At 36.9% G+C, this 14,400-nt stretch overlaps 1 protein-coding gene across 2 annotated transcripts in view; it reads right to left on the reverse strand.

The window, feature by feature from the left end:
• CDKAL1 (CDK5 regulatory subunit associated protein 1 like 1) overlaps window positions 1-14,400 on the reverse strand; it is a 376,796-nt gene that overhangs the window by 10,129 nt on the left and 352,267 nt on the right. The window contains exons 15-16 of one of the 2 annotated variants that reach the window (XM_033512031.1): window positions 13,303-13,467; window positions 1,998-2,056 (exon numbers count right to left, since the gene is read on the reverse strand). In XM_033512031.1, the coding sequence (XP_033367922.1) occupies window positions 1,998-2,056; window positions 13,303-13,467 (224 nt within the window). The remainder of the gene's footprint in view (window positions 1-1,997; window positions 2,057-13,302; window positions 13,468-14,400) is intronic. The other variant, XM_015617399.2, reaches the window with a different exon arrangement.

The following is a 14,400-nucleotide window of genomic DNA, read 5'->3' on the forward strand; positions in this document are numbered from 1 at the left end:
CTCAGAAATTTAGTTTTGGGGTCACAGGAAAGGTTAGAGAGAAATAAGTAACTCCCTTGAAAGAAAGGTTTAAAAGGCAAGTAACAACACTAACATTACATGACGAACAATGAAGAGGAAAAATATCTAACAACAACTTATTAAATTGGACATAGGACATTTTGTTTTACCCAGAAGGTTGTCAAGCATTGGAACAGGCTGCCCAGGGAAGTGGCCGAGTCACTGTCTCAGCAGGTATTTAGATGTGTGGTTGTGGCACTTGGGGCCATGGTTTAGTGGTGGACTTGGCAGTGTTACATTAGTTAGTGATTGGACTTGATGAACTGTAAGGTCTTTTCCAACCTAAAAGATTCTGCTACTAAAGGAATAGATTCAGCTCTGTGCACAAAAAAATTGTGCATGGACATGTGTGAAAATACTGCATAAGCACCTAATTAAAAACTGAAACACAGTACAGCTGGCATTTACATGGAAATGAGGATTGTTAAACTCTGTTTAGAAAAGGCTACTGGTCTGTGAGAATACAGCCCATAATATTTTAATACAGCTTTCTTTCATGTTCTGCTGTTGCTTTTGTCTCTAGGTGAATACTAGTATTGACAGCAATTGACTCCTGGGCAAGTGATGTCCTCTGAATCTCTGCCTGTCCTGGTAACTTTTGAACCTGCTCACTTCAACAGTGGGAGAACAGCAAGGGCTGGTAAAAAAAACCTTGACCAAATCTAAATCAGTGCTCCTGCTGAGGGAAAGGCCAGACCACAGCCTCAATGACCTATTTTATGCCCCCACCCTGCTGACCAACCCGTACTCCTGAAACTCCAAATCACACGCGGTAGTTACACAAACCAGGAGAAGAAGTTACAAAAAAGTGAGTTAAACACAAATAAAAAAAACAGAGGATGACCTGAAAGTGGTAAACATATACTAGATGTCTACAGGGGTGAGAAATGCAAGCCCACAGCCAAACTGTGGGGCTTAATGTAGTCTTTAACAAATTGATGGGTTTGGATTTTAAAATATTTCATGTCTCCATATTAAAGCTTAACAGCACTACAACAGTTTTCTTTTATCACACATGATACTCCCCCAAGTATAATTCATTCTTTTCTAGCTCTTAAGAGCTGCACATCTGGCTTTCCCCTGTGGTTCTGTGACAAAATCTGATTATGCTACAGAATCTTAAGCACTCCTCACTGAAAAAATAATGAACTAACATTTCTTTGGACCAGAGACACATGAGCTGAAAAAGGAAAAGAATTCCTGTCATTCTAAGCACTACTTCTATCATTTCACCAAATTAAAGTTCTTGTATTATGAAAAAACTATTTGTGTCAGAAATGGATATTCACAGCTGTCCTTTTTGTATGATAATTATGTTATCTGCACTTATCAGAGATTTTGTATGTGAGAATTGCAAAATAGTTTCCATACGGATAAGATAAATCACAGTCACACTGACTGAAATGACTTAACAATCACATGTGAAGTCATGTCAAAACAAGGATGAGAGTTAAAAAAAAAAATCCTCTAGTCCTGATAACAGGACCCTTTCCTCAGGACCAGAAATCCATCTGGTTGATATTATGCATAGGTAGTTTTTGCAGCTATGTGATTTTTTTTGACAAAAAGAGCTTGAATGTACTGCCTACACATTTTTGTTCCATCTAAAGTACTTTCACAAACATTTCCAAGACACTCCAATCCAAAATGGAGCATTTGTTCAAATTCTGTCAGAGTACACACATATATATATAGGTATGAAGAAGAATCCATCAATTTGAAAGCCAAGACATTTAGTGAATAATTTTCTCACATAATATTGTGTCAAGGACCCCCTGATTATACTGAGACCAAAGAAAAATAATAATAATTCCCATGGGGCCTTTTCTTTTTGTTTTGCATTTGACATCTGGCTCTCTAAGTCAGTCAGGTTTAACTCCTTTCACTATTTATCCATCACATATCCATCTCAGGTTGTAGTACTTGGGTGGTCAAACCTTTTTGAGAGGTCATGTGGGTCTACCAAGAGCCTGGACTGCCACGCCTTGCCGATCACCTGGCCAGACAGAAACGTGTCATATAATTAATAGCTACAATCTCTCCTGCTCCACACATCACATGTGCTCCCACATACATGACACTGACCTGGCAGCCCTTGGAAAAGAGGGAATTGGATAACACCAAATGAGCCAGATCAACCCTTTAGGTTGTCCCGTGCCAGAGGCTGGCCAGTTGTGCCCTGGAATAAAGCCAACATGCTCACACACATGTGGACAGGGGCTTCTTTACAGGCCAAGTCTCAAAAAACAGTTTCTACTGGTAAGACCAGACAAAAAGGCAAAATAAAAACTGTCATAAAGAAGACACTGGTAGCACAGGAAAATCAACACTCATTTGCTGACTTAAATTGAGCCAGAAACTTAGGATTAACTATTTTCTTATGGGCTGATGAGTTATCTAGATCAAAAATGGTCTGCCTTTGGGTCCCTGATTATTCTGTGTGATTGCAACTAAAAATGTACATTTCTTCTTGAAAAATATTTAAACATTTTTAAATGCATGCTTTTAATTTATAAATGATCTGTCAGCCCTTTTTACAATAAAGAATGAGAAAAGTCCATACTATTTCTTTCATACCATGGTGGCAATAATGAATGTGTAGAATAACTTTGGTTTTGACTTTAAACTACTGTATCCTAATTAAAAATTACTTCATGCCAGTGCTTGTTACCTTAGTGATTAAAAGGTGAAGCACCACTGCAGTACATATACTTTCCTCATCATAACTCCAGTTTTTTATAGTATCTAGGATGGAAGAAATATGTCCTAGATCATGGTTTTATTATTACACCAAATCTGAGTCGTGGTCCTGCCTGGAGTTGAAGAAATGAAAGTAAATATGCTGGAATTTTAACATTCCATGGACTTTTCAAGTTTCAAGCACAAAAAAGCTGTTCTTGAAGCCCTCTGACTCTTTTGGAACCTCAAAACATGGACCGTTTCTGATGCCAACCTGCGAATCTGCTGAGTCAACTCCCTGTGAAAATGATGAACAAGCTTTGCAATATGTTGTGATGAAAAAGAAAGGTTTAACACCTAAAGGACCCTGCAAACAGATGTAGCACCAATTTTATCTTAGCAGGAACATGTATGGGATTTGGGCTATCTACACTAACCCTACCACACCACCACCATAACCTTTCATGCTAACCTGACTAGATCTTTCAGTCCAGAATTCCTTCATCCCAGTGCTGGATCAGACAATTACAACAGATCCAGTAGTAATTTCAGGCTAGAATGGCTGGTATTAGAATAAATCAGTGGAAAATATTTTTACATTTTTAAGAAGGTTTCTAAGGTCTGAAATAATAAATTTTAGTGGGAGAACTCTTCAAGTAGTTTAAATACACAATGGGAAGTAGCCAGAGGAAGGTTATCAAGATTGGTGTACTGTACACTAACCACAAGTAAAGCTGTCTTTAACAAAGTACTTATATAACCAGTAATTTTTGTGTTTCTTTTACCTAATGGTCTTTGATAAAGCCCACAGGAACAGCTTGTTTTGGAAATTGCTGAAAATAAGAACTGAACCTAAAGCTCAGTTTAGGAGTCAGGTCCTGTGAAAACTCATAGGCACTGAGCCAAGTTCCTTAAAGAAAGAATGCAAATTTTTACAATGATTATTACCCCTGTAGTTTGAGAAGACTCCTTAAAAAGTATCTTAGTGGGAGAGATTGTAGTAGGAGGGCAAGGGTTTATGTCTATTGTTGTTTGGTCCAGTAAATCTCCAACAACATGCTTTAATAGCTAAAGGCATGATAAAGGATCTGGAGGGAATGTTAAACTCGATATGGAATACAGCCTGCACAAACACAAAGTTACTGAACGTGACCTCTGCATAAGCACCAGTTTCTAAGCTTGCTTAGATGCTGAAGCCTTCTGTGGACTGTCTTTATTCATTTTCATGTGTTCAACAGTCACAGTAAGTTTTTTGGATATTCCAGGGTAGTTAGGAGTATATCCTTGGTGGACTAAATTTAAGGCTGTGAATTTCACATCCACTTCACTGAAGCATGGTATTTGAATATTTTAAGATACCTTTCCTCCAATGCAGCCATCAAATAGAACATATTGTTCAACTGCAATTTAATTTCAGTCAAAGACATAGCCCCTGCAAATGCACATTTGGATTTTTATAAGCAGTCATCTTCTTCAGCCATAAATTAGAAAATATTACAATAATTACAAAACCTTACAAAATTTGTTTCTTTCTCTTACTGAAAAGCCTTCTCCCTCTTTTCTTATGCTTTTTCTTTATCTTATTAACCTTGACAACACAAAATTAAAAGCAAAAATCTCTAATTTCTAATAAATCTCTTATAAGTATGCTAAAAGCACAAGCATAAATCACTACATCCCAATATTATAAAAGTCTGACTGGGAAAATTATGACTAAAAACGTATCTGGGTATCCTACTATAATTCACAATTAATCCTAATACTGCAGAGCAGTTCAATGCTTTTTCAATAGATTTGTCAGAATAAAAAAAAAAAGAGTTACTTACAAAATTTATGTATACCTTAGCAATTCTCATTATCATAAAGGGAATAAGCAAGAACACAAAGGATATTATTAAACTATTAGAAACCCATTAATCTACTCAGAATCTAATAAATATTTTGAACATGTAATAATATTAACATACAGAACATGGCAGTTTACCTTTAACATGGTTTGGAAATTTTTTAAAATTAGCTACACTTTAAAACAGTTTTTAGTTAAAAAAATAGCTTAATCTCATGATTGTAATTTTTATTGCCCTTCAAAACAATCTCAAAGGTAACGAATCATCTCACTTCAATGGTTTTGGAAACAAATACATTTCTAAGAGGTGGATGTTCAACATTCCAGAACTTCATATGTGTAAATTCAAGCCTCCTACTAACCTTTCATTTGGTGATGGGGAAAGCTGTATCATGAGCAACATGTGCCTTTTTTGTGCTGTCCCTTTCAAGTATTCATGTAGAGAGGCTATTTTAATTACACCTTCAATAAAGGAGGAACAGATAGAAATAACATCCACTCAAGACATAAATAGCTGATACCTCTTACTGTGTATTTGCTCACAGGGAAAGCAGAGACAGGGAAGGAATGGAGAGAGAAATACTGCCTAAGTGTGCTTTTTGGTGATCTAAGGAGTACTAATAAAACGAAAATGGATGACTAAATACTGCAAGCGGAGATAAAATGTATACATGGGCTGAATATCCTTCACCTATGTTTGTATTAAAGTCTTCTGGAGAGGTATAAAATTCAAACCTATAATGATTTTTATGGGTTGGATGTAGATGACTTCCAAAAGAATATAAAAATTGAGAAAAGTTGTGTCTGCTACATTTTTCTCCTGAAAGCCAATTATAACTTACTGAACATTGGTATATTAAACAATAAATGATTACCAAAACCAAGTGCTATTAAATTTTTCCTGGAGTCTGCTTGCTAGAGATCTGATAGAAAATAAAAATATTTTAAAAGGAACTCCTAAATATTACAGGGAGTGTCAAGTAGTTAGAATTACCATGGCTACACATTTCCCTATGCCAACAGACAGCAGAACCCACATACTGATATTGCAGTGCAGCATCAGCAGGTTGAGTACTAGAAATAATTCACAAAAATGACAGAACTATTTTAGCACTTAGAGTTTTACTTCTGGAGGCAGAAGGGGTAGAACATTTCTTTTAACCTTTGCTTATTCTCCAGATAATGACTTAAGAGTTGAATCCTCCCAGCCATTACTATTTCCATTTATTGCATGAACTGCACAGGATTCACATAATTATGTAATTTAAGTGATTAAACAGTGACATTCAGCAAAATAACACTGTCTATTGAGGAAATCAAAAGTAAACAAATAAAAGTTCAGATATTTTCACCTGAATGGATTGTGGTGAGCATTTGTTTGAAAAGGGTCTATGTAATATGTGTTGTTTCAGCTGAGCTTTGATCACTGCAGTTGAAATTCAGCCCTGCCACAAGGATGGACAGAAAGACAACATGCCCATTAAATTAAAGACATCAGGATGAAACTACTTGGTGAAGGTCTTATGCTGGCTCTTGGGTTTGCTGTCTTAAATCACATCTGTGTATTTTAGCCCTCTAAGTAGGTTAGAGAAATGTGTTGGATCAACACTTGCACTACCTTCTGTTCCAGTTTGCGAGTCATCAAATGACTAAATTAATGTGTTCATTGAATTATAGCAGCTAAGGCTGGAAACAAAGAAGTCACCCAGCCCATACCCAGGACCCACAGTGCCTGACTTACATTCAAATGTTTGTCTCAGACAGTGGCTAAGTATGCTCCTAAAGACCAGCATTGACTAAAATTCCCAAACCACTACATGTGATTCAAACCAGTGCTTATCTAAACCCAGCAAGAAAAATTTATTCTGCCCATAAGAAAGACTTGATTGCAAGTTTCAAATATTAAGCAAAGAAATGGTCCTTCAGACAGAAATAAAATTCAAGTCAACTCAATTCCTCAAATAAACAAAGCCATCACAGCATGCAGAGAATGTACAGGCCATGAAAATCAGCATCTAAGAAACAGCACATGACAAATTTTCAGGAAAAAATGAGGCTTTGAAGGTCCTTTTAAAAATCATTCATAGGTGGCATTGAGCTCTGCTCTTCAAAAGGAAATACACCTTTTACATTAACTTTATAGAGACCTTAATGAAATAACTGAAGAAAACGTAAGAAAAAAAGATTAATTAAGAAAGATTTTACACCATCTTTTATGACCTCTATTTACAACCAGTAGGGAGTACAAGTAACACATTAAATAAAAGAGATTAATACACGCAAAAGCACTAAATACTTGCACACTTTGCCCTACAATCAGTTTTTTCAGAGAATCATTGAATTGTAGAATGAACAATTCTTTCAAACAATTTTTGTGTTGGAAGGGACCTTGAAGATCCTCTGTTTCCAATTCACCTGCCATGGGCAGGGACACCTCCCACTAAATCAGGTTGTCAAAGCTCCATCCAACCTGGCCTTGAACACCTCTAGATATGGGACACACACAATTTCTCTGGGCAACCTGTTCCAGTGCCTCATTCCCTCACAGTACAGAATTTTTTCTGTATATCTAATCTAAACCTACTGTCTTTTAGTTTGAATGCATTTCCCCTTGTCCTGTCACTACCTGCTCATGTAAAATGTTCCTCTCCTTTTTTGTTGCAGATTCCTTTCATACAGTGGAAGGCCACAATGAGGTTAACCCCAAGTTTACTCCTTTCCAGGCTGAACAAATGCAATTCTCTCAGCCTTTCCTCACAGGACAGCTGTTTCATCCCTCTGACCATCTTGGTGTCCCTCCTCTGCACTTGCTCCAAGGTCCATGTCCTTCCTGTGCTGGCACCCCAGAGCTGATGCAGCACTGCAGGTGGGGTCTCACCAGAAAAGAGGGACAGAATCCCCTCCCTGCCCTGCAGCTCACACTGCTTTGGATACAGCCCAGGACACGTTTGCCTTTCTGGGCTGGGAGCGCACACTGCTGGGTCATGTCCAGCCTCTCACCTACCTGCACCCCCAAGTCCTTCTCTGCAGGGCTGCTCTGGACCTGTTCATTCTGCAGTCTGTGTTCATACTAGGGATTGTCCTGCAGCACCTCGCACTTGGTCCTGTTAAACATCATGAGATTCCCATGGGCCCAGTGCTTGAGTTTGCTCAAGTCCCTCTGGATGGCATTCCATCCTTCAGGTGTGACAACTGCACCACTCAGCCTAGTGTCACAAAAAAGGTGTCAGAAAGCAGGAGAGAATTCAACTGACCTAATAGAAGGTATGTTCCTAAGAATGCAAGAGCACCAAGTAGTGCATCCTATTTTCATAAAGCATCACCTGAAAATGATTTTACATAGAAAATGTTCCTCTTTTTCTCAGTACATTTCTCTTTAAGAGAAAACACATTTCTCAAACTGCCCTTTCTTGGACTTTGTGATACAAAGATCCCTTTGCAAAGTAGCTTTCTGAGAGAGGTAAAAGGTATATTATGTATTAGTTTATCTTTCTTCTTTGGAAATTCCAATCTTTCATCAGCATTTCTCATACTTTTCTACTTGCTGAATTTTATGAAAGATTCCTCTACTCACACCTCTATTCCATTTTTTGATCTAAAATTTGCTTCCTCATTCTCTTTTTGCCCTAAATCTCTGATCTCTAGTTCCTGTTCGGGAACCAAATTTTCCACCACTTTGAAACTCCAGCACATGTAAAAACTGTGCTTATTAATGCCTATCTTCCATATTTCCTTCCAAGTCCTTGAAGGAAGTTCCCAATATAGAGATCTTAATTCTGACATGATTTCTTTCATTTCTGTTCCAGCAGAAAATATTTTCTTCCCCCTTCTCCATTTTATTTTGCCTGCAAGTGAAGCACCCTTTCTACCTGAGATCAGAGAGTTTCCTTTAAGCTATGCTTTGCTGAATTTTCTTTCTGGCAGGCTATAAAGAAGCGTTTGATATATGCATCTTTCCTGTTTCTTAACATCAGAAAAAAGGCTGGGTGATGTTTAAAGGTCATCTTTTGCTCATGTAACTAGAAAATATTTGTGGCTTAACTGGAAGACCAGTAACAAAGCGTCTTCATTAGAATCCAGAAGCACAATGCCACAATAACCTACTGCAGTTAAAACGCAGGGAGGATGGGGGAGAAAACAGGAACAAGCAAATAATTGGTTGCTAACTAAAAATCAGTGCCTCACTCCTCATTTCCTCCAAAGAGCCCAATGACTTGAATAGCTGTTAGCTTAACAGGCCAACTGTGGGTATTTCCAAGCCTGGGAGCCACAGAGATGTGCACTAAGACCCTGGACTTACAAAAGGAGACATTGTAAATGGTGGCTCCCAGCAGATGCCATTCAGAGGGGAAGTGTTAGACATGGAAAATATCATCACAGAAACCAATGGAAAACAGAAAACACTAAAGATCTGCCTGTATTTGTTTGAAAAGAAAGTCAGTCATAGATGCATTACAAAAACATGAACTATGAACATAAAATAATCATGACTGGGGATTAAACAGCCTGTTAAAATTATTTTTTTTCTCTTGCCTTAATTTTCCATCTGATTAAAATTTCCCACCAAAGGCCCTCAGACTTATGGGGCTTTGATTCTGGCAATGCATTACAACTCTGGCAGGTAGCCAGCCGTTTATTTTTATTCCTCAGCCCTTTGGTCTTTTCTACATATATTTCTCATCCTGCAGTATTTTCTTCTTCTAGTCACAGAACATATGTAAACAACCAGAATTATTTTTGGAGTACAGAAGCATAACATGCGCTATTTCTGGTTCTAACAAGAGATCATATTCTTGCAGATTCCTACTTTTTTTTTCAATGAATAGTTTTGGGCAAACATTTGTCTGTAAATAGGATACATTTACTAGGTATTTTACTTTATGCTGCTGAGAAACAGTCAAGATCCATAAATATGGCCAAATAAAACTAATACAAATATTAAAATTGTTTTTTTAAAAATTAGATTACATTCAGACTGTTGATACACACTGCTGACTTTTCAAAAATATTATCCAAAAATAACATACTCAACACTATGTGCATTGCAAACACACCTCAAAATCCTCAAATACCAGAGTGCTTTAGTTTACCAGAGTGCTTAAGAACACAGAAAACATGCTAAATTGCTTTTCTGAATCTCAAAATGCTGAAGTGTACTCTTAATACTTTGTCAACTTCAAGACTACCTCAACGAAAGGATCTAACATCTACACCATTTACATCTTCTTTTTGTTCTTGTGAAACTTAACAGAACTAAATCTTGATCAAAGCTTTGAAATACTTATGCACTGGTATTTGTAATTGCAGTTACTAACTCATGACAAGTTTGTTTTGTCTAAATGTTCCTTTTAATATTACTGTCACTATTTTTTAATGTCCAGTTCACATACTGGACAGAAATAATGTTAATATTAATACATAAATTAATATTAATAAATATTTATATGTTAATACATAAATAAATACACTAATCTTAGATTTACTAGAACCAAATCAAAAAATCCCTTGATTGACTTCAACTTTTACCTATATATCCTCTGCAATGTATGCCTTTTAAGCATGGTTCTATTACTGAATCAGCAACTGCATATTTGAAACCCAAGCAAGTCTACAGTAGATCTGTCAACTAGAACTTCCAGAAGTGTTTGCCTCCCTAAACAGCCCTCCTGTAAAATTGTGCCACTTAAAGACATCACTTCCTTTTGAGTGGCTTTTATAAGAAAATTCATGCTGAAGTAAAATATTAAAAAAATCCTGGCAAATACTTGTGCATTTTACTACTTAATATGTCCACTACAATCACTAAGTCTGATTGCTTTGACAGCTTTTTAACCCGTGCTTCTGGCTCCAAGACTCCTCTGTCCTTCCTGCCCCAAATTCTACCACAGAGCCAGCCTACCATTACTGAATGTCAAGAGCTTGCTCTAAGCCCATCTACTTGGTTACAGATTTTTCCTTAAGGAGTATAACAACTGTAAGACATTCAGCATCATTAGTACATCAATGGACATACATATTAGCTGTGTTCTTCATACACTGGAAAAGAATGAAATGTTAGAAATACTCAGAATTAATTCTATATATATTTGCCTCCTTACTTGTCACATATACACTGTGTGTGATTATTTTATGTAATATTTTTAATCAATTTTCCTTTGTGTTTATGCACTTTGCATTCCCTCTTTTTCAGTCAAATCTGTTGACTCCAGTTGGTGACCTACTTCTTTTATTTCTTTGGACCAATTTGCTGCTAGAGTAATGCAGCCAAAAAGGTAAAAAAAGGCCTACAACTGTTCCTTCATACACACATCTTGCTTGTGGTGTTCACTCTGAATTTGTCAGAAAAAATTGTTGAGGGTTATGTATGAGATGAGAAAGAGAGCACACAATTGCAAATAAGCTCTGATTCTTTGGAGGTACTTCTCACAGCATCTCTAGAAGTACCTTCTTGCTTAGGATGAGTTTATGACTTGCTTTGACACCCCCACATGATGGTGCTCTCAACTGATTAATTTCCCTAAAAACTAGTTTCAAAAGCTTTCACTCTTTCTGTGAACATTCCTCAATAGAAAGAAGTGCAGCTGTGATGGATTTTGAAATCCCTTTTACTGTGTCCTATGTGAGTTAATTAAAACACCATTAATAATGAGCAGACCTTAATTCTTGTGTGGAAAATTTACCCAAAATTTTAGTTCTGCATGCTGCAGAAAACCTAGCAAAGACACTTGAGATCTTGATAAAGATTGAAGATAATTTGCTACTTTTGAGTGATTATCTGAATTCATCCGTTCTGAGTTGCCTTCTTCATCTTTCCCCAACCTGCACGTAACAAGCTACAAAAGGCTCACATGACCCTCATATGTTGCCCCTTTTATCTTGCTCAAAGCATCTTTGATTGGAACTGAACTATATGTCTTGAGCACACACAGCAGAAAGTGTTTCCCAGCAGTCCAACCAAACAGGACAACCCAAATTGCACCTTGCAGCCAGCCAGAAATCCAAAGTAACTTGTGTGGCAAACTGAATTTTTTTTTTTTTTTTTTCTGGAAGCCTAAAGAAAGCTCCTGAGTTTCTACCTGTATGTAAGAATTTTCAGGATGAACTTCCCACTAAGAATTTCAGTTCATGTTCTATGTATTATACATTGGCCAAGTGTGATTAAAAGCTTTCAGCTGCAGCTAATATGTAACAAAGACGTTCCATTTACTGAAATACCGAGAATCTATTTTTTTCCATTAAACAAAAGTTCCTAACATTTCCAGTGGACCAACCATATATAAGATACTCCCTTGAAGGAGCACTGGTAAGCACAAAAGTCACGAAAAGCAATTTGCCTTATCATTTGCTAGCTGCAGCCATTTACAGGGGGAGTCCAGGTACTTGTTCGTACCTATCCAAAGGGCAGGACAAGATCTATATATCTCAATGAGTCCCTATGGAAATTATCAGCATCCTTGATTTTAATAATTTTATCTCTCATTTTAACATAAAAAAACTCAGTCAAGAGTCTGCTTGCTTGTCCCCATCTACAAGCTTCTGGCAGCACATAGTCAGTTTAATTGTCTTGGTTCTGTTCCAGCAGATTATTTAAAAAAAAACCATTCTGATGAAAAAATCAGCTGTGTTTAAATAGCCACATAGTCCAACCAGACAATTTGAAGGTTTTGGCTGTTTTTTATCTCTTACAGACCCTTATCAGGCCATTATACACATACACACAGACAATATTAATGGAGAGCTTAGTAATGTGTTTGTGCCTAAGTGTCATGATCTGCTGAACACATTACAGTAGGTGCATTACAAGGCAGTGCATTATTGCTGCTCTATGTTTCCACAGCCAGGCTTACTCAGGAGACCAAGGAGCTCAGCTTAACACTGGTCACCTAGGGTATGCCTTGATGATGTATTTTAAATGTGACTACTTAGAACATAAACAAGGACATGTATATACTTTAATACTTATCAGCAATTTACTGTAAAAGCAGTAAGGTGGCTGATAAACTGCAAATTATCCTTCTCCCATGTGCTACATATTTTTGGAGATCCTAACAACAGTGCTGGAGAAAGGACATCAAATGATGCTTAGAAATGTGATACACATTTTCATTTCACACTCCATCAGTTTTTACAACTAGAGCTCCATGAAATCTATGAGAATACTTGGCTAACAGCCATATCTACTGAGCTGTAAAATAAGAATCAGATCTCTTTTAAAAAGAGTTTCATTTTCTTTACATGACTAAATGAGATGTTGACCTTTTTCCAAAATATATTTTAAATATTCTGCACCTCTACCCATCAATTAATTTTGAATCCCTGAATAGTGTTTAGACCTGTTTTAACAGATATGCAATCAACACATGTTTTTTTAAAAACAGCTTTGTAAAGAAAAGTAAACTGATTCATCCTTCCACTAAACTGAAATACATTGAATTATATAAATACTGGTGTTTAATCTTTTTGATTCTAGTAAGTTCTTTCCTCATCTTGCATCTAGAAACAAGGGTATTATTGCCTTTACGGTCAGCAAAGTAAAGCTATGGGCATCAGCAAAAACATATTTTGAATTCAGATTTCAATCTGTCAGAAAAGATTAAAGCTTCATGCATATATAAATGGGAACTATAAAATGATAACAGATACATAGCATGGAATAATTTTGCTTGAACAGCTGTGGATTTGCCAGTGTAGTAAAGCAGGAAATGTCTTTTACTCACCTCTGTTAAACCAGAAACTTCTCCTTTTGCTAACGGTCTGCTGATGGATGCAGTGTGAACTCTGGCATCTGATACTGGCTGCCCCTTCATGAAATGTTTTCCAGCTTCATAAATATTCACTTCTACCATCTTGCCCATTAACAGAGGATCCTTTGGTACAAGAACCTTTAAAATAAAATAAAGACATAGTTACTAAATACCACAAAGAACATTAGAGTCTCTAGTATCCACTCAGTAAACAGATTTTTGATAAACATCAGAGAAAATCCTAAAACTTAAACATTTTAGTCACCAGTGTACATTACAGCCCCTGGCACACTTGACCAGTAAGATCTCCAGCCTGAATTCTACAAGAGCTTTGCACTGCTAGCTCAGCTCTTTTCAACTCCAACCGATTCCTTAAGTCATGTTTTTGATTGATGAGAAATTTGGGCCTGAATTGAAGCTTTTGAATCCAGACCCAAACAGTTCTCAAGGGCATTGGTACTACACAGTTCAAACTGACTGCTGTAACTGACTGACTTCCCATTTTCATCTCCGTCCCATGACACTTTTTAAAAAGAAAATGTTCTGAGTCTGTAAAGGCTTCAGGACAGAAAGTATACCCTTGTTTCTCTTTGCACAGGCCTTTACATTTTGATTGTGCAGATCCTTTGCAGCTGAGATGCATGATTGACAATGAATGCCTGTAAAAATAGACGACTGTTTCTTGGGTCAGCAACTAATGTGCTCTTTCCTGAATTTGCACAACCATGATATCAGACGGTCCCACTTCACAAGAAAGACAGCACATAACAGATGTTCCTAGGTCATGCACTTAAAAAAAGAAAAAACCCAAAATACAAGAGCAACATTTTTTGCTGGAAGAATAAATGGACTTAAAACAGCTCTAAAATAGGTAAGCAGTTGAAAAAGAAAAGTGAAGTGATTTCCTGATTAAATTACCTTTTTTATACTGTTTATAATAATGAAAAATTGAATCATGGAGACTTGTTAAATACCATTTACCTGAAGCTCATCCACACACAGAATCCCAGGATGGGTGAGGTTGGAAGGGGTCTCAGAGGGGTCATCTGATTCAATCTCCCTGTTCAATTG

Source organism: Parus major, chromosome 2, assembly GCF_001522545.3.
Source record: "Parus major isolate Abel chromosome 2, Parus_major1.1, whole genome shotgun sequence".
In the NCBI taxonomy this organism is placed as follows: Eukaryota; Metazoa; Chordata; class Aves; order Passeriformes; family Paridae; genus Parus; species Parus major.